A 17,203-nucleotide genomic window follows, 5' to 3' on the forward strand; every position below is an offset into this window, starting at 1 on the left:
ATTATTTTCAGTTTTTTACGCTAGGTGTTCTTTGGAGATCGGGGTCATTCATGCCATTCGAGAAGTTTTCAGCTCGCTTGCGCCTCAGCTCAGACAAAAGCCAACCTGTATTCATATTGACTTTACAGTCAAGATAGGTAGCCAACAGAGCATCACCGCACCACTTTAACTACACCGATACTGTACATAGAGTGACGCACATGATCCTTGGCCCGCAGCACCCACACGTCAGGCCCTAATATGAATATACTGTATTGGCACAATTCATGCATTAAGCAAGTAAAAATACGTGAACAATTCCTTCAAACGGGTGACCCTTCTCTCTCACTGCTGCTGCCAAGATCATTCATCTTGAACATTCAAACAGCTACCTTTCTCATCTCCAGGTAAGGGCGTTTGATACAGGCTCTGGAAACAATTCCCCCGGCCGAAAGCGGTCTTGAAGTGTCCAGGATCTGTAACCACTCAAGCGGGAGAGAACCCACAAAACTGAAGCTCTCTCCGAAGCTCTCAGGTACTGAATACCGCCATTCACAGTGGATGATACATGGGCATCCGAACTTCAACGTGGAGTCGTTGCCGCCAACTGATCGTGGTTCTCGTACCTTCCTCCGTGACCTGTACTAAGCTTTCCTCCGCTCTTTGCGCCTGCCGTCGTCCCCCTAGCCCTGGCCACTTTCCACTTTCCACAACTCCTCACCTGCCCACACCCCTGACAACACGCCCCTTCCTCCTTCCCTCTGTGCCCCCCAAACCCAAAGGCCAGAAAAATATTTCAGATTCCGCTACCAGTCGCCATCACTTCTTCCCTTTCTCTTCTCCATCACAACATCAAACACCTGTGTCTCCGCGCAACGCACCGTCGTCTGTCTAATCTCAACCTCGTTTCTAGGGCACGAAGCTACCCTGATCAAACTCCTCCTTATTGCACCAGAGTTCAACCTGTTCAACTCGCAGCCATCGTTTTCGAACGCTCCTCCACCACAGGTCCAAGTTCGAACGTCATAATCAATCTAACCACCAACCTCATCCACATACCGCCATCATGTCTGCCGCCAACACTACCACCACCACCAACAACATGGATGCTGCCGTTAATGACGTCGCAAACACTCTGAGCAATACCTCACTCAACAACAAGCCTGCCGATGACAAGACGGCCGCCAACGAGGCCGCCTCGGCCAGCGCTGCTGAGGGCCGTCGCCTCTACATTGGCAACCTGGCCTATGCGACAACTGAGGGGGAGTTGAAGGACTTCTTCAAGAGCTATCTTGTGTAAGTTCCATCTTCTCTTCATCATATTCTCCCTACCCAGCTTCTTTTATCTTGGTGTCGCCTTCTCTGTTTCATGCGATGAGCGACTGGCTGGAGACACGTGTCTTCGCCATCGCGATGGGCGCCTTCCCTAGCCATCATATGACGACAAATGATGGGCAGGCACGCATGAAGCCCCTTCCCAATTATCAAGCCTTGCATTGGAAATGGGTGGCTACTGTCCTTACCTGTTGTGGCTCGGAATAGTAGCTACCTCATTGATTCCATTTCCTCGTTATTAACCGTTACCCCATCACTCCATCATGGATACACCTTCAGAAGTACTAACATTCTTGCCATTAGTGAGTCTGTCTCGATTCCTAAGAACCCCCGCACCGACCGCCCTGTCGGCTACGCCTTTGTCGACCTTTCCACTCCCACTGAGGCTGAGCGTGCCATCGAGGAACTCTCCGGCAAGGAGATCCTTGAGCGCAAGGTTTCCGTTCAGCTCGCTCGCAAGCCCGAGCCCGCTGGCGAGAAGTCAGAGGGTGCTAACGGTGAGGGTTCTGGTGCAGAGGGCTCTCGTCGTCGAGCTTCGGGACGTGGCCGCGGACGTGGCCGTGGTCGTGGAGGCCGCACTGCCCGCGCTGGCCGTGTGAGTCATTCTCCAGTTCTATGATCCACGAGTATTGTACTGACCATGTCATAGGAGGGTGCTGAGAAGAAGGAGGGAGAGACTACTGAGGCTGTTGCCGCTACTGAAGATGCTGCCCCCGCAGCTGCGGCTCCTGCTACCGCTGAGGTTTTACCATTGACCGACATCACAAACAAGATCAACACTGACGCGAGCACCAAGACTAAGACTCAAGCTCGCCCCCAGCGTGAGCGCCGTGAGCGGGGCCCTCCTGCTGATGGAATTCCTTCCAAGACCAAGGTCATGGTTGCCAACCTGCCTTACGACCTGACTGAGGATAAGGTGAGAACAACTGCCCTATCTCGTTTTCGATACAGTTTTCTAACACTGCAACAGCTTATTGAGCTTTTCAAGGCTTATGAGCCTTCTTCCGCCAAGATTGCTCTCCGACCCATCCCCCGATTCATGATCAAGAAGCTTCAGGCTCGTGGCGAGGCTCGCAAGGGCCGTGGCTTTGGCTTTGTTACTCTGGCTTCCGAGGAACTCCAGCAGAAGGCTGTTAACGAGATGAACGGAAAGGAGATTGAGGGCCGTGAGATCGCCGTCAAGGTTGCTATTGACAGCCCTGACAAGACCGATGAGGAACAGCACGAGGGTGATGCTACCAACGGCCAGAAGGATGCTGCCCCTGCTACTGAGGCTACTCCTGCTGCCGCGCCCGCCCCTGCTGCTGGTGCCGAGGCTGCTGGTACCCCTGCTGCTGCCCCAGCTCCCGCTGCCACCAAGACTGAGGCTACCCCCGCCTCTACCACTCCTGCCACTACTGCTTAAATTATGGCTTGGCACGAATTTCACGGGCATGAACTGGGTATGCCACGATGATAACACTTACGATTTGGTACGCGATTTTCACGAATTTTTCTTACGGTAGATTCTCGCTACAACGATGAAAAGAAAGAATGAGGTATTCGACTTTGCCGGGATCTTGGGGACGTAAGCGAGAGCGAATCGAGCTCTCATGAATCTCGGGTGGTGTTTACTTATCAGCCTTTATCACTTTTCTCATCAAACACTTAATATTTCCATGATCGGGACACAAAAAAGCTCACAGGCCCTCTGTTATCTTGTATTTGTATCACTTTTTCTCCGTCACCCTTCTGCGGGTTGTACACTAGTTTACACCGGAGGCGGCAGGGGGGGAGAGAAAAGTTTAGCGGTATTATAAAGGGCGTTTTGATGAAGCTGAACGGGCCTACGTGATCCCAGTCGCTCGTATGTTGTATATTTTTGTGATGGTGAAGGTATGTAAATTCGTTGTGATGCTTTGTGCCTGACATCAAGCTAGGGACGAGACGAGTTGATAGTAGAGTTTATCCTTCAGGATTGTGGGGATGCATGAGAAGAGGCGTCATCGCTTTGGATTACATGGCGATAACGGCATATGTCGATTTACCTAATGCATCAACGCTGTTTTGGACCATTTACGTGCAGAAGATTGTGTGTGCTGCAAATACATTAGCTGAAACTTTCATGGTGAAACGTACAGACTGATGCTAGACAACACAATAGCTCACGTGGCCAAGAGCGGACATTAAGGGTTCTAGAACTAGTGCTGAATGTTGTCTTGATAGAGTGTAGCGAACGTAAGGTATGGATAAAAATGCCCCGCCAACCTTAGCCCCTTAAATGGCCGGGAGCAGTTGGGGCACCTCATGGCAACGAGCGGGAGGAGCTGGCCCCATGCTCCAGTGCATCGAGCAACTAGTCTTGGGCGCTGAGTGGTGTAAATGTAAAGGCAAGGTACCCTATGGCACTAGCGCCCTGAGATGTCTCCCTTCGTTCTGTTTCCATTTTCGGGGTGTTCCCAACTCATCATAAAGATCCATTGCACCGTACTATATCGTGCCCAACAAACACAGTTGAACATATAATCGACGCTTCAATATCTCATACCAGCACTGAGCCTCTTAAGATGGCATCCAAGGGCATGTGGGAGGTCGATCCCGAGACTCGGTCCAAGGTTCGTCCACCATTCATCCCCTTTCCTACTCATCTAATCTCTCCCAATCCTCTCTGTACTTTGCGCTGCAGTCACAAATGCTGACGCTGATACTGTCGATAGCTGGCCACCCTCCAGAAGGAATCAAAGAATAATGTCTGCTGCGATTGCAATGCGCCCTCTCCCCAGTGGGCGTCTCCCAAGTTTGGCATCTTCATCTGCCTCTCGTGCGCTGGTGTGCATCGAGGCCTTGGAGTCCACATTTCTTTCGTCAGGAGTATTTCAATGGACGCCTTCAAGTCGAGCGAAATCGAACGAATGCGACTGGGCGGCAACGAGGGATGGAGGAACTTCTTCGAAGAGCATGAGCAAACTAAGATGATGGGCATCACATGGGAAGACTCGACTATTGCAGAGCGATACAGTGGTGAAGTCGGTGAGGAGTGGAAGGAGAGACTGAGCTGCAAGGTCGAGGGCCGCGAATACGTCCCTGGTGCGAAGAAGCCTGTGTCTGCGCCCACGAAACCCGCGTCACGAACAGGAACTCCCATGAGTGGTAGCTCGCGCCGCAATGAGAGTCCTGCAGCGGGGTCAGGAGGCGGAGGCGGAGGCGGAGGCAAGGTCAAGGTGGACGACCAGTATTTCTCAAGACTTGGAGCCGATAACGCTGCACGACCGGATCATCTGCCACCCAGCCAGGGAGGAAAATATGCTGGATTTGGAAGTACTCCTGCGCCCAATTCTTCGGACAACGACCTCAACTTTGGTGATATACAGAAGGACGCTGTCGCGACTCTGACTAGGGGATTCGGCTGGTTCACGTCAACAGTCTCAAAGACCGCCAAGACTGTTAATGATGGCTACATTCAGCCCACTGCTAAGCAGGTATGTCACTTCTTCTTCCAGGCCATTCTGCCTATCTTGGAGTCTTATCTAACACATCACAGTTTGCTGAAGGCGACTTTGCTAAGCAAGCTCAACTGACCGCTTCCGCTTTCGCAAAGCAGGCCCAAGCAGCGGGCAAGAATGCACAGGAGGGTTTCACCAGATTTGTGGAAGGTCCTGAGAACCAGAAAGGTCGAGAAGCCCCCCTAGATGAGAGCAAGAAGAGCTTTTGGGATGAGTTCTCAAACCTGGCTGATCAAAGACAACCCGCCAACAACTCAATCGGCACAAGTGCTATGGGAATGGGCAAGAAGAGCACGGCGGCTCCTCCACCAAAGAAGCAGGATGATGCATGGGACGATTGGTGAGCGGCAGTGTAGTCTTGGCTGTTTCGAAGGATAATTTGTTGGCAATCTAAGGTACCTAGTTGGAGCATTGGAGTATAGGCGTGCCTGTTAAATGAACCAGTCTCTTTACAAAACACTCGACTTCTCTCGGATCGCTTCAGCGTCCAAACAGAATTGCCAGTAAACGCTTGCTGCTTCCAATGCCGAACTACCTGAGTAGTCACCCACAACAACAAATTCTTGAGTCCCAATCCGTCTGTGAGCTGTCGCTGATATGAAAAAGCAATACTGTACCCGCACTCGGGCTCTGTCCTGTATCCCCCTTTCCGTCTAGGTATCTATCAACATATATAAGTGAAACTAAAGGTGCACAGTCAAGATAATACAATAACAGTGTTTTCGAATACCACACAATATCAGGCGTCATGCACTACGCCCAAAAACACAAAAGAACCTTAATATGAAGTCTCAACAGATCACACATTTACTGCCCTGAACCTTAAGATTCAACCAAACAAGTGGCCTCAATCCACAAGCATAAAGAGGACGTTTCCTATGTAACACCCAACTGCTTGGCCTTCTGGATGCTATTTGCCAGCGTCCACTACCACCAACTATGGTATCCGACCTATCAACGCTCCTCTGGGGCGGTCGCTTCACAGGTCGGTACTGCTCTGTCCACTGTTGCGACGCATGCTGACCGCGTCACCATTTAGAGAACTTGAACGACCTCATGGTTACGTTCAACGAGTCGCTCCCCTTCGACAAGGCGTTGCACGAGGCCGATGTCAGGGGCTCCATCACCTATGCCAAGGCACTGCTGCAGCTCGACCTGCTCACTGACGAGGAGCTGAGCGAGATTACCACGGGCCTTGAAGCTGTCGAGAAGGAGTGGGCTGACGGCAAATTTGTCATCCATCCTGCTGTTGATGAGGACATCCACACGGCCAACGAGCGTCGTCTAGCTGAGCTCATCGGCCCAACCATCGCTGGCAAGCTTCATACAGGCCGTTCCCGCAACGAGCAGATCGCTACCGACCTGCGCCTTTGGGTGCGAGCCCAGCTTGATGGCCTTTCCGAACAACTGCGAGCCGCCCTCACTGTTTGCGCTGGCCGCGCCAAGGCAGGAGTCGATGTACTGATGCCCGGCTATACTCACTTCCAACGCGCCCAGCCTGTCCGCTTTTCGCACTAATTGTTGCCCCCTCGGTGTTGGTGCCCTGGCGGGGAACCCATTTGGCATCGACCGCACCTTTCTCACCAACGACCTAGACTTCTCCTCTGTCCACCCTAATAGCTTAGCGGCGGTTGGGGATCGTGACTTCGTCGCCGAGATCCTGCAGTGGTCGAGCCTGCTGATGGTGCACCTTAGCCGCCTTAGCGAAGACTTGATTCTCTATTCAACAGCCGAGTTTAGTTTCGTTCGGGTTGCCGATGCTTATAGTACCGGCAGTAGTTTGATGCCCCAGAAGAAGAACCCCGATAGCCTCGAGCTGATTCGAGGAAAGGCTGGCAGGGTTTTGGGCCAGGTTCGTCTCTTTTCAACCCCCGGTTAAAGACATGAAAGGGCCTTTCCCTGAGGTGACTAACTGTCGATAGGCATCGGGCTTTCTTTCCACTCTCAAGAGCCTTCCGACAGCGTATAACAAGGACATCCAGGAGTCAGTGGAGCCTCTTCTCGACTGCGTCAAGACGGTTTCGCACTGTCTGCGAATCGCCGGCGGCGTCCTAAGCACGCTGCAAATTGATTCTGAGAAGATGAAGGCAGCCCTAACAGCCGACATGCTCGCCACTAACGTCGCCGACTATCTACTAAGTCTTAAAAGGAGTGCCCTTCCGGCAGACACCACATCGCTGGCGCTGTTGTCCGCAAGGCAGAGGAGAAGGGTATCTCCATCGCCGAACTAGAGCTGCCCGACCTTAAGCAGATCTCACCCCAGTTCGAGGCTGACATTGTCGACGTCTTCGACTTCGAGAGGAGCGTTGAGAGGAGGACTGCCCAGGGGGGCACGAGCCGGAGCTCAGTACTAGGCCAAATCTCCGCTATCGAGGCCTATCTTGCTGGTAATTAAACCAGACGGTCGACCAAAGCTAGACCCGCTCTGGATAATTAAGTTGGTTTGTCTTTCGTGTGTCTGGCTCAAGGTACAAGTATATAGTACGTCCCCCGCCACCCAGCGACAAGATATGTTAGAGCCAGAGGATCGTTGGGAGGATCAATGGGGCATGGTCACAAGAGCAGCACCTATTTTTAATCTAATCGTTAATCCAGTGGTCCCTTCAAGTTGGCTCTAATTTAACCATTGGCGTGTTCTGCGCATGCTGCCTGTTCTCTCTTTAACGGGGCGGCCCGAGCCTTGTTAGTAGCTTAATACGAGAGACCCGCTCCCAAAGAACAAAACATCAAGTCATGAATACCTTAGGTAAGTAAGATCAGCCATTAATGTTCTACAGTCTATTGTATCTACCTTGGCACCACTGAACGGCGTATCCAAGAGCTAATTTTGCCCGTAGGCATCACCAATGACCACACCCGACAATTCCTCGCTTCCGAATCTGTTTTGCGGCATGCCTGAGCAGTCGTGGCTTTATCCTGAGCAGAGGTGATCAGAAATGTGATCAAGGCCTGGCCAAGGCATATAATTTCCAGGCCACCGAGAATGTCCAAGCTGTTCTTGTCAGTAGCGGCAAAACTAAATGTATCAGCGACAACCTGTTACTTGTTCTTGATAAGCATAGGGCAGGCTTCGTATTGTTGGGTGCCCACAAGTTTATAAAAATCTACTAAGACCTTTGAAAGAGGTTATAGAGCAACAGGTTGTAGAAAAGATCACCTGTTGAACGTGTTGACCAACAGACACGTCTCAACTTGTGATCTCCTGACGAAAGATCGGCTTGTCTGCCCCAGCTTCCCCAACAACAAAAAAGATCTCGGTTCCTAGTAGACAAGTGAAACTAATTAGTTCAGCCAGAAACCTAAATATATGACGGAGAGGATGGAGATAATAGCTATGAAAGCAGCCCCTCTTGGCTCCCTACTAGCTAAGGTATTCAGGATATCAGACCCTGATGTCTTCCAATCACCTAACGGAACCCATCTCTGAAAACAACCCTTGAACAGAAGTAGTGTTAAGGGGGTAGTCGGGGAAGACGAGAAGAAAGATGATGACCCTCTGATAGAGTGTGGCTGAGAAGCATTACCTTAGACCGAGCCTTGCGTGCTGCCGTGCAATTTCTCCTAAGACAGAGTCAAAACTGGCTGCCAGATGGAGTATAAGAGAATGTTGCTTTGGACCTCAGTTAGAGGGAAGTGATGTCTTTGAAATGATACCTTACCAAGAAGTGAGCTAGGTTTTCTTGAGAACCCACTAGGTATTTATAAGCGCAGAGTCGCCTTCTCTTGCCTCGAGATGTATTCGTTACCTAGGTAGGATATCCTCTCCATATCCGTCACTCAGCCCAGGTCGCAATCACATAGCATTACGCCTACTGGGTGTACTACATCTGTGAAGCACCCGATACGTTGGAGCAAGTACATCATGTCAATGACCTAGCAGTTAAACCGTTGTGCGTTGCCAGCACGAACCCCCTGTATGGACGCTCGGAACCACTAGAATCCTTGCGAATCAGTGCCGCATACGTGCCTGCATCGTCAAAGGAACAAGTGATTTTGCTGCGTGGGGCCGCACTGGTGGTAGACCACTTTACCTTAGTTATTTGGCTGGGTTCGGCATTTGTGTATAAGTTGCCGTTGGTTTAACACCGTCAATGGCCGATTTCCTCAACACCTCCCCTTGTATACTTTTCAATCGAATTTTGGCAGGATTTTATCTTAAGTCCATATGCGTATGATAAGAGAAGAGAAAGATATGATGCCATTAATGTATACCGCAAACCTTTCAATAGAAATAACATCAACAGCACGGGTATGAATCCCGACATCGCTCGTTCATCCGGCGGATCTGTCACGTGGGCCGTCGGCCGAGGTTGGAGCTGGGACCGGCCCTAGCCGGTACCGCGCCGAGCTTTGCCATGACGACTTGGCCGGCCCTCTTGAACGTCTCGCCGCTCTAGACAACTTCAATTTCGCATTGAACAATACCCATACAACATGTCAGCCTTGCGGATCCTCGTGCCCGTCAAACGGGTCATCGACTATGCTGTAAAGAAGCCGGATCGACAATTGAGAAGCAACTGAACGCTGACAATCTTTACAGGTCAAGCCTCGAGTTAACAAGGCCCAAACGGCCGTCGAAACAGCTGGTGTCAAGCACTCAATGAACCCGTTCGATGAGCTGTCTGTCGAAGAGTCAGTGCGTATCCGAGAGAAGAAGCGTTCGCCCGGTGGTGTCGAGGATATCTGCGTTATCTCTGCTGGTCCTCCAAAGGCGCAAGACGTGCTGCGAACAGCCATGGCCATGGGCGCAGACCGAGGAATCCACGTCGAGCTTAAGGATGGAGATGAGCTAGAGCCTCTCACAGTAGCAAAGATCCTCCAGAAGGCAGTGGAACAGCAGAAGAGTAACCTAGTGATTCTGGGCAAGCAGAGCATCGACGACGATGCGGCACAGACTGGCCAAATGCTTGCAGGTCTCCTGGGGTGGCCTCAGGCTACACAGGCGAGCAAGATCGAATTCGGTGCTGGTGATCAAGTCACCGTGACAAAGGAGGTTGACGGCGGTGTCGAGACAGTGAGCGCCAAGTTGCCCATGGTCATCACGACAGACCTGCGACTCAACGAGCCCCGCTATGCCAGCTTGCCTAATATCATGAAGGCCAAGAAGAAGAAGTTGGAGAAGACAAAGCTTGAGGATTTTGGAGTAGATGGCGTGAAGCGTCTTAAGACACTTAAGGTCATTGGTAAGTTATCATTCTCTCACATAAAATGTTCCATGGTGCTTTTACTAACATCCCCCAGAACCCCCGGCTCGCCAGGGAGGTGGTAAGGTTGAGGATGTTGGTGGTTTGGTTAGCAAGCTGAAGGAGCTTGGTGCATTGTAAATAGGAAGCAAACAGTGTACATGATAAAGCCGAAGGCCATTAGAATTGACTAACCCTGAATGGAGCATTCTTACTATTATGAAGTGTAAAATGAAAATTACAAGAGGCAAGTCTGCATACTATTCTCCAATTTTGCCCGAAGCTCCCATTAACACGCTCGCGACCCAAACTAGAGCTGGAATAAGTTTCTCCTTTTAAATTGTATATATTTTTCCAACTTATATAACACCTAATGCTTTTGAGCTTGCATCATTTTGTTGAGCCGCCCATTCAAGGAGAGGAGAGGAAACCGTGCGCTTCTCGAGAGATCTCATGAGATATGTTATTGAAAAGGGAAGGCATAGCAAGTAACTCCAGATATTCAAACTCAAACTAATATAGCTTATCGTTTTGGTGGATTTATGAGATTGATGTGAGAAACACCATTGCATTGCTGATCTTCTCTTTTTACTTGAACTCTTTGTGTTTAGGCAAGTATGGGTGAAATACCTTTGAATTAGAGAAAGGAACAGGCAAGGAAGTAACTGAAACAAAAGACAAAAATCGCAAACTCACTCCAAGGAGCGAGGTTTCGATCTCGAAGGGTCCATGTTCAGTCCAACGTATTTACCGTTGTCCCAAGGTGTTCCACTTGAAGGCGCCGGGGTGCCATAGAATAGCTGGAACGCAACTTGCACTTATAAGGCTGGTCTGTGTGGATGTCACACAGGGAGCCTGAGATGTGCCAGGGCTCTATTTCCGTAAACAAGCACGCACGTGAGCAGTTTTCTGTCAGCGACATGACTTTCTGTTAGTAAGTTGAGGCTCAAGAGACTCTATAAAGCATTCATCATATTGTGACACCACGACCAGGATTTGCAAGGTTGTCTCATGAATGGATTCCGACTGCCGAACGCCGCGTGCCTGGCAGGGCCGTCGAGGGCTCCACAGACTCTTATCAGAGCGATCGACAGTGCTACGCTAGAAATACTTCTAGCTTGGCTTCCATGCTTTGACCGCCAACAGAGGAGAAAACTCAACAAGGGCGAATCAAATGACGTCTCAACATTTCCGGAGTTTGTCTGGGGACGGTGGATCTTGTATGGATTCATTGACATGATAAAGGGCATGGCTGTGCTGGAGTGCTTGACTCAGTCGTTGAATGAATACTACCTATAGCATGGAGTGCAAGAGTGATGCTGAGTTGTAGCATCTGAGACAAGATATTCAATGGTCGCGATATGCCTTCTTCTGGCGGTATATGTGGTATGAAGAAAAGATCGGCTCAATGATCGGTTCAGGTTGTGTTGTGACGTGTAATTGGTGTTGGTCAAGGACTCACACAGCGACAAGAGTCAAAAACGATATCGGAGGTTGAGAGATGTTGTCAAAGGGTTCAGTTCCTGGCAGCGGGGCTCTAATAGTGCCAATAGGCGGAGCGCTCAGGCCGCCACCACTGTTTTCTCGGCGGAAGAGCGGGTTTTTGGTTCCGCCAGGAGGAAATTTGCAGCCAGGAACCCACTCAGCTCGAAAAAGCTTGCCAATGACCAAGGCCGTGTTGTCAGGTTTCCCTATCGGGGCGGCACCTGCGGAGCGGGATCGCACCAACCTATCCTATCGTCCATCCTGTCCATGGTTGGATCCTAACTAGAGGTATCCTATCTTTTCTTCCCAGCTCCCACCCTCTTGACTCTTTCCTTCTTTTTCTTCTCCTCCAACAGAAAGAAATCCTCGCGACAAATTCACACAATCTTGACCTTCAAGCTCTGACTCAACGTTCCTGCAACACGATTGCATCTTCTCCTATAACTCTGAACTGAGCTCGTCTCTTTAATCCGCCCACATGCACGGGCGCCCATCCGTCTTCACCTCGCAGGTACGTTCACTTTTTTTCTTTCTTATTACGTCGCGTGTGACATATACTCGATGTATCAACCCCGCCATCACTGAACACATTTTTATCGGTGGCTCTGCAACGTTCGTTGTAGGAGCTATAGATCGATGTGTATCCACCTGATGGCTCCTCTCCTCATCACCAAAACTTCCATTATATATCAATTGGCACAATGCTAACTCATCTTATAGGATTATCTCTCTGGTTCGTACTCTTCATTGGTTTTTGACTCACCGCTCGAAACCATGCCTTATCTATCCGCCAGACATGAAAACTAACCTATCTATCCTAACAGACCATCTCTGGAAGTCTCAGTCTTGCTAAAGAACTTTCTTCACCAACCGACTATTCTCCTTCTAAACACAACCCAAACACCGACATATACCAAAATGTTCTCCCGACTGGCTTCCTTTGCCAAACCCGCGGCCAAGTCCGCGTCGGCTTCTGGCCGAACCATGCTTCAGGTCCGATACCTGTCTGAGAAAGCTGTTGCTGGCAGCAAGGGCAGGACTATGCCCTTCTCTGCTGCTCGAGCTACTGCTCCTGCTGCTTCTCTCCCCGCCACTCTCACCATTCGAGTATGTGCTCCTGCAATGGCGTCTCACTTGTCGAGCCAATCTAATATGCCTATAGGATGGTCCTGTTTTCCAGGGCAAGGCTTTCGGCGCCAACGCCAACATCTCTGGTGAGGCTGTCTTCACCACCTCTCTTGTTGGCTACCCCGAGTCCATGACGGACCCCTCCTACCGAGGCCAGATCCTCGTCTTCACCCAGCCCCTGATTGGCAACTACGGCGTTCCCTCCGCTGTCCGAGACGAGTATAATCTTCTCAAGTACTTCGAGTCCCCCCACGTTCAGTGTGCTGGTATCGTTGTCTCCGATGTCGCTGTCAACTACAGCCATTGGACTGCCGTCGAGAGTCTCGGCGAGTGGTGCGCCCGTGAGGGAGTTCCCGCCATTTCTGGCGTTGATACCCGCGCCATTGTCACCCATCTCCGAGAGCAGGGCTCTTCCCTGGCTAGGATCTCCATTGGAGAAGAGTACGATGCCGACGAGGATGAGGGTTTCGTTGACCCCGGCCAGATCAACCTGGTCAAGCGTGTCACCACCAAGGCTCCCTTCGTTGTTGAGTCCCCCGGTGCCTCTCTCCACGTTGCTCTGATCGACTGCGGTGTCAAGGAGAACATCCTTCGTAGCCTGGTCAGCCGAGGTGCTTCCGTCACAGTCTTCCCCTACGACTACCCCATCCACAAGGTCTCGCAGCACTTCGATGGTGTCTTCATCTCCAACGGTCCCGGTGACCCTACTCATTGCCAGGCCACTGTCCACAATCTCGCCCGTCTGATGGAAACCTCCAACATTCCTATCATGGGTATTTGTCTCGGCCACCAGCTTCTGGCTCTTGCTGTCGGTGCTCGCACCATCAAGCTCAAGTACGGTAACCGAGCTCACAACATTCCCGCTCTCGACTTGACCACTGGCTTGTGCCACATCACCAGCCAGAACCACGGATACGCCATCGATGCCAGCACCCTTCCCAGCGACTTCAAGGAGTACTTCGTCAACCTCAACGACGGATCCAACGAGGGTATGCTCCACAAGACCCGCCCCATCTTCTCGACCCAGTTCCACCCCGAGGCGAAGGGTGGCCCTATGGACAGCTCTTACCTCTTCGACAAGTACCTCCAGAACGTCCAGCTTGCCAAGAGTAACCAGGTGGTTTTCAAGGATAACCGACCTACCCCTCTGATGCTCGATATCATGAGCCGAGAGCGCGTCGGTGTTGAGCCTACCCCTCTTGCCGCCACTGCTTGAACGACTAGTGTGAGATGATTTTGGCGTCTGGGATAGGTCGTTGGTAACGTCTGTTAGTTTCTCGGGAGCAAGGATAATGGCTGCTATTTTAATGTTATATTCAGAAACATCGGTCTTATAAGAAAGATTGTGATACCACTACTACACCTCAAGCCGCCATGTCATGCCTCCTGTGCTGAAATGTACTGACATCAATGAACCAAGCAAGTGCTGCATCCAGCTTGTAGCGTCTCATTTAGTGATGTTAATACTCATACACAAAATATGACTAGGATAAAAGCAGTCTTCGGAATTAAAACGATGATTAAAATTAAAGTTACTCAATTCACTGATGTCTCAACACCTATTGTTTATTTCCTTGCCTTTTACTGTCTCAACGCCGCCCTCCATGTGACATAGCTCCTGATACTGTGCACACAATGCAAAGTTATTAATTTGAATTTACTGTCTTTTCTTCGCACCGCATAGCACATAATGCGCACCTAGCCCTCAGTCCCTCATTCGAACATCGCCGTCGTCAGACAAGGAGCCACGACGAGGACGGTGGTCGTCTCTTGGTGGAGGAAGATACCGATCACTACGCGGTCGACCGCCACCGCCGCCGCCGCGTCCACGACGTCTCCCACCACGGCGCTCACGGCCCATGGCTCGCTCGCGGTGTGGAGGCCGGATGCCTTCAAAGACCTCCTTGCCCCGGTCAACGAATGAAGTACCGTTCTCAAAGGAGTAGCGGTTAATCTCGCGGCCGACATCGCGGTTGCGATCGTTTGTGTAATAAGAGCGCATATTGTCGATGCGGCGGCGCGCAAGGTCTTCTGATACAGGTTGGTAGTCGATAACTGGGCGAGTGTTGGTTCGCTTGAATGCACCGCCTGGGTTGATAGGTGGAGGTCTTGGTCCAGGTCCAGTGCCGGGGCGAACAGGGCGTGGTCCAGTAGGAATGGCAGGGTCGCGGAGTGCTCTGGGTCCAAGAGGGATAGAATTAGTCGCCATCGTCGAGCTCGGAGGTGGTCTTGCGCTTAGTTGAGGCATCACGCGAGATGTTGATGCTGATGCTTCCCCGAGATGTGCTTCAACATCGCCGTTAGGGCCATCCTCATAAACGATTTCCCATCGAGCACCAGAGCGGCCGCGTGGACCACCGCTGGCTTGTTCTGTATCAATCCAGTCCCGGACTTTCTCAGGAGGGACAAAGTCGACCCAGAGCGCTTTGCGATTGCTCTCGTTAGGCCAGACACTGTCGTGAAGTGCAGTGCGAACGCGGGAAGCAGCAGCGGTGTTTTTGAAGATAACAAAACCATGAGTACGGATCTGGTCCAGAAAGAATTCGGTCACGATCCCGTCGTCATCGTCCGCTGCGTCCTGAGAACGTCTCGCAAGCGTGACAAGATAGGCCTTGACATCTTGAGGTCGGAGAGGGCGCATGAAGTTCTTGATGTAAAGTGCAGAAGTGGCCGGGTGCACCGCCGGTGCAACGTCTCGCTCGTAGTTCATATCCTGCGTTTTATCTCCGTCTTCACCAGAATCTTCTTGTCTGGGTGCCTCGGTCTCTGGGGCAGCTTCCTGTGAAGGTTCTTGTTGAGGCTTCTCTGCTTGGGGCTCACTATCCAGGTTCATAGGAGCAGGTTTGTTCTGAGTTTCAGGTAGCAGATCTTCCTGTCGCGCACCTAGACTATCGCCGTTTGCTGAACTCTCATCCGTGCGTGCGCGTTTGCGTGCAATCGATTCTTCGGTTGGTGGGGGTGTGAGAGAGCGGCGTTTGCGCTTTTGCTGTTCGGCAGCAGGGGTTGGTTCGAGTGAGTGAGAGGGTGTAGATTCGACAGTGGTCGTCACTGTTCCCGCTCTTGATTTCTCCTCCACCGTTGGTTCCCTTGATTGAACATCCATTTCATTCCCAGGAATTGGCACGTCCGCGACCAGATCGCCATCGCGCGCCGCTTCCTCTGATGCTCCATTCTTGACAACTTCCTCCTTGTTGGTTTCAGGGACCCCTTCATTAGTCTCCCCATCGACATTGGGCGCAGTGTTATCATCCAACTGTTTCTCTTCTAGCTCCGATATTTCTGCTGTTGGCTTTTCTTCTTCCGGTCCGTGCTGCTCGGTCGCTTCCTGGGGCTCGTTGTCTGCAAGGACTGGTTGCTGAGCCGGTGGCTCATCATTTCCCGACTTGGTGTCTGTAGGCGCATCGTCAAGTTGTTCTTGGGCCTCAGTATTCTCAGTTTCTTGATCAGATTCATCTAGTCGCGCGACAAGCTCTGTTTTGAGACCGTGCTGTGGTAGACCGCGACTTTTGAGCTCGGCCTTGAGGTCGACGACTTTGAGCTTGGCCCAGTCAGTCATGATGAAAGCAATTGACGGCGCGTGAACGTCTGACGTGTTCGAAAACGATTCTCATATGCTCTCCTTTTGCGTCAAAATGATTGATTATCCCGGAGAAGATCTGAATCTGAAAGACGAGAGTAGGTAACGAATTGGAACCTTTGAAAGCTTGAAACAGCTTTGATCATCTTCAGTCTCGTCGCAAATCTAAGTGTTTAAGGGTTGTTCATCCAATCAGGTGTCACAGTGAAGATTTCTTATGTCAGCAACTCGGCTCCACTTTGTGGCGGAGTCAAGCCACACAACTAAGACAGCCACAAGACCTAGGCTCCTAGACATCAGTTGCATTTCTTATTTTTGTTCAACGTGAACGCTGCAAAGTGTAATACGAAAGCCATGACGGTGTGCATTAAGAATTGAAGGTTTTGCGTGACTTCATCCTTACACTGATTGAGGTAACAAGCTCGTCAATCAAAGGCTACAGTTATCCTAATGGTCACATGCAGTCTCATGATATGCAGCCGCAAGTGGGCCATGGGTTGCACAATAGAATAGGTACCGTACCCCCTCAAACTGCGATGCATTGTGGTCAATGGCAGTTGAAGGTCAACTGTCGGTCATGATAATGCAAATAAGCCGATGAGCTCTAACTTAGGGGCCATAGCCAAGACCCGATTGAGTCTATTCAGTTCATCATGACTTCAACTGCTCTCACACCTTCTTGGTCTCGATATCATGAGCTGATATCCAATTTCCTTCACCGAAATCATGTTACCCATGTCACCTTGATCGTGCTTCTCTTTTCCGATCCCTACATCCCTAGCCCATCTCAAATGCAAACGCAACTGTAATTGAGAGGGACTGACGACCGCTTCGTTGCTCGTTTCATTCATAGTATGAGGTGATGTCCCTTGCCTAGCCCACTCTGACCCCTGTTTCCCCCCCTGGTTCGTGGACATAACCATCATCACACGACCTCCAGCTTATCCCGCATCGCGACCTGGAGCTCCCCGAGCTTGTGTGGGTCCTGCTCTAACACGTCATTGCCCTTTGGCGTTTGCTCTTTGTGTTTTGGT

At 51.0% G+C, this 17,203-nt stretch overlaps 6 protein-coding genes across 6 annotated transcripts; 5 read left to right on the top strand and 1 right to left on the bottom strand.

The window, feature by feature from the left end:
• The first annotated feature begins 699 nt into the window (after nt 1-699).
• On the top strand, nt 700-2,813 carry FOBCDRAFT_30504 (uncharacterized protein). Its single transcript, XM_031178877.3, has 4 exons — nt 700-1,275; nt 1,618-1,909; nt 1,964-2,230; nt 2,285-2,813. The coding sequence occupies exons 1-4, from the start codon at nt 1,046-1,048 to the stop codon at nt 2,717-2,719; spliced, it is 1,224 nt and encodes a 407-aa protein (XP_031044764.2). The 5' UTR covers nt 700-1,045; the 3' UTR covers nt 2,720-2,813.
• Nucleotides 2,814-3,860: 1,047 nt separating this feature from the next.
• FOBCDRAFT_272764 (uncharacterized protein) lies at nt 3,861-5,140 on the top strand (the record flags this gene model as incomplete). The annotated part of the gene is made up of 3 exons (XM_031178876.2): nt 3,861-3,908; nt 4,011-4,772; nt 4,835-5,140. 3 exons carry the CDS (start codon nt 3,861-3,863, stop codon nt 5,138-5,140), a joined length of 1,116 nt encoding a protein of 371 aa, XP_031044763.2.
• A 712-nt stretch (nt 5,141-5,852) lies between these two features.
• On the top strand, nt 5,853-7,191 carry FOBCDRAFT_292009 (putative argininosuccinate lyase; the record flags this gene model as incomplete). Its single annotated transcript, XM_059611791.1, has 4 exons — nt 5,853-6,296; nt 6,454-6,648; nt 6,719-7,006; nt 7,048-7,191. The coding sequence occupies 4 exons, from the start codon at nt 5,853-5,855 to the stop codon at nt 7,189-7,191; spliced, it is 1,071 nt and encodes a 356-aa protein (XP_059464694.1).
• A 1,941-nt stretch (nt 7,192-9,132) lies between these two features.
• On the top strand, nt 9,133-10,290 carry FOBCDRAFT_221219 (uncharacterized protein). Its single transcript, XM_031178873.3, has 3 exons — nt 9,133-9,281; nt 9,337-9,979; nt 10,038-10,290. The coding sequence occupies exons 1-3, from the start codon at nt 9,231-9,233 to the stop codon at nt 10,118-10,120; spliced, it is 777 nt and encodes a 258-aa protein (XP_031044760.1). The 5' UTR covers nt 9,133-9,230; the 3' UTR covers nt 10,121-10,290.
• Nucleotides 10,291-12,255: 1,965 nt separating this feature from the next.
• On the top strand, nt 12,256-13,890 carry FOBCDRAFT_30540 (class I glutamine amidotransferase-like protein). Its single transcript, XM_031178866.3, has 2 exons — nt 12,256-12,571; nt 12,627-13,890. Exons 1-2 carry the CDS (start codon nt 12,383-12,385, stop codon nt 13,806-13,808), a joined length of 1,371 nt encoding a protein of 456 aa, XP_031044753.1. The 5' UTR covers nt 12,256-12,382; the 3' UTR covers nt 13,809-13,890.
• A 407-nt stretch (nt 13,891-14,297) lies between these two features.
• Nucleotides 14,298-16,148, bottom strand: FOBCDRAFT_292011 (uncharacterized protein; the record flags this gene model as incomplete). The annotated part of the gene is made up of 1 exon (XM_031178865.2): nt 14,298-16,148. The coding sequence occupies one exon, from the start codon at nt 16,146-16,148 to the stop codon at nt 14,298-14,300; it is 1,851 nt and encodes a 616-aa protein (XP_031044752.2).
• Nucleotides 16,149-17,203: the final 1,055 nt, after the last annotated feature.

Source organism: Fusarium oxysporum, chromosome IV, assembly GCF_013085055.1.
Source record: "Fusarium oxysporum Fo47 chromosome IV, complete sequence".
Lineage (NCBI taxonomy): Eukaryota > Fungi > Ascomycota > Sordariomycetes > Hypocreales > Nectriaceae > Fusarium > Fusarium oxysporum.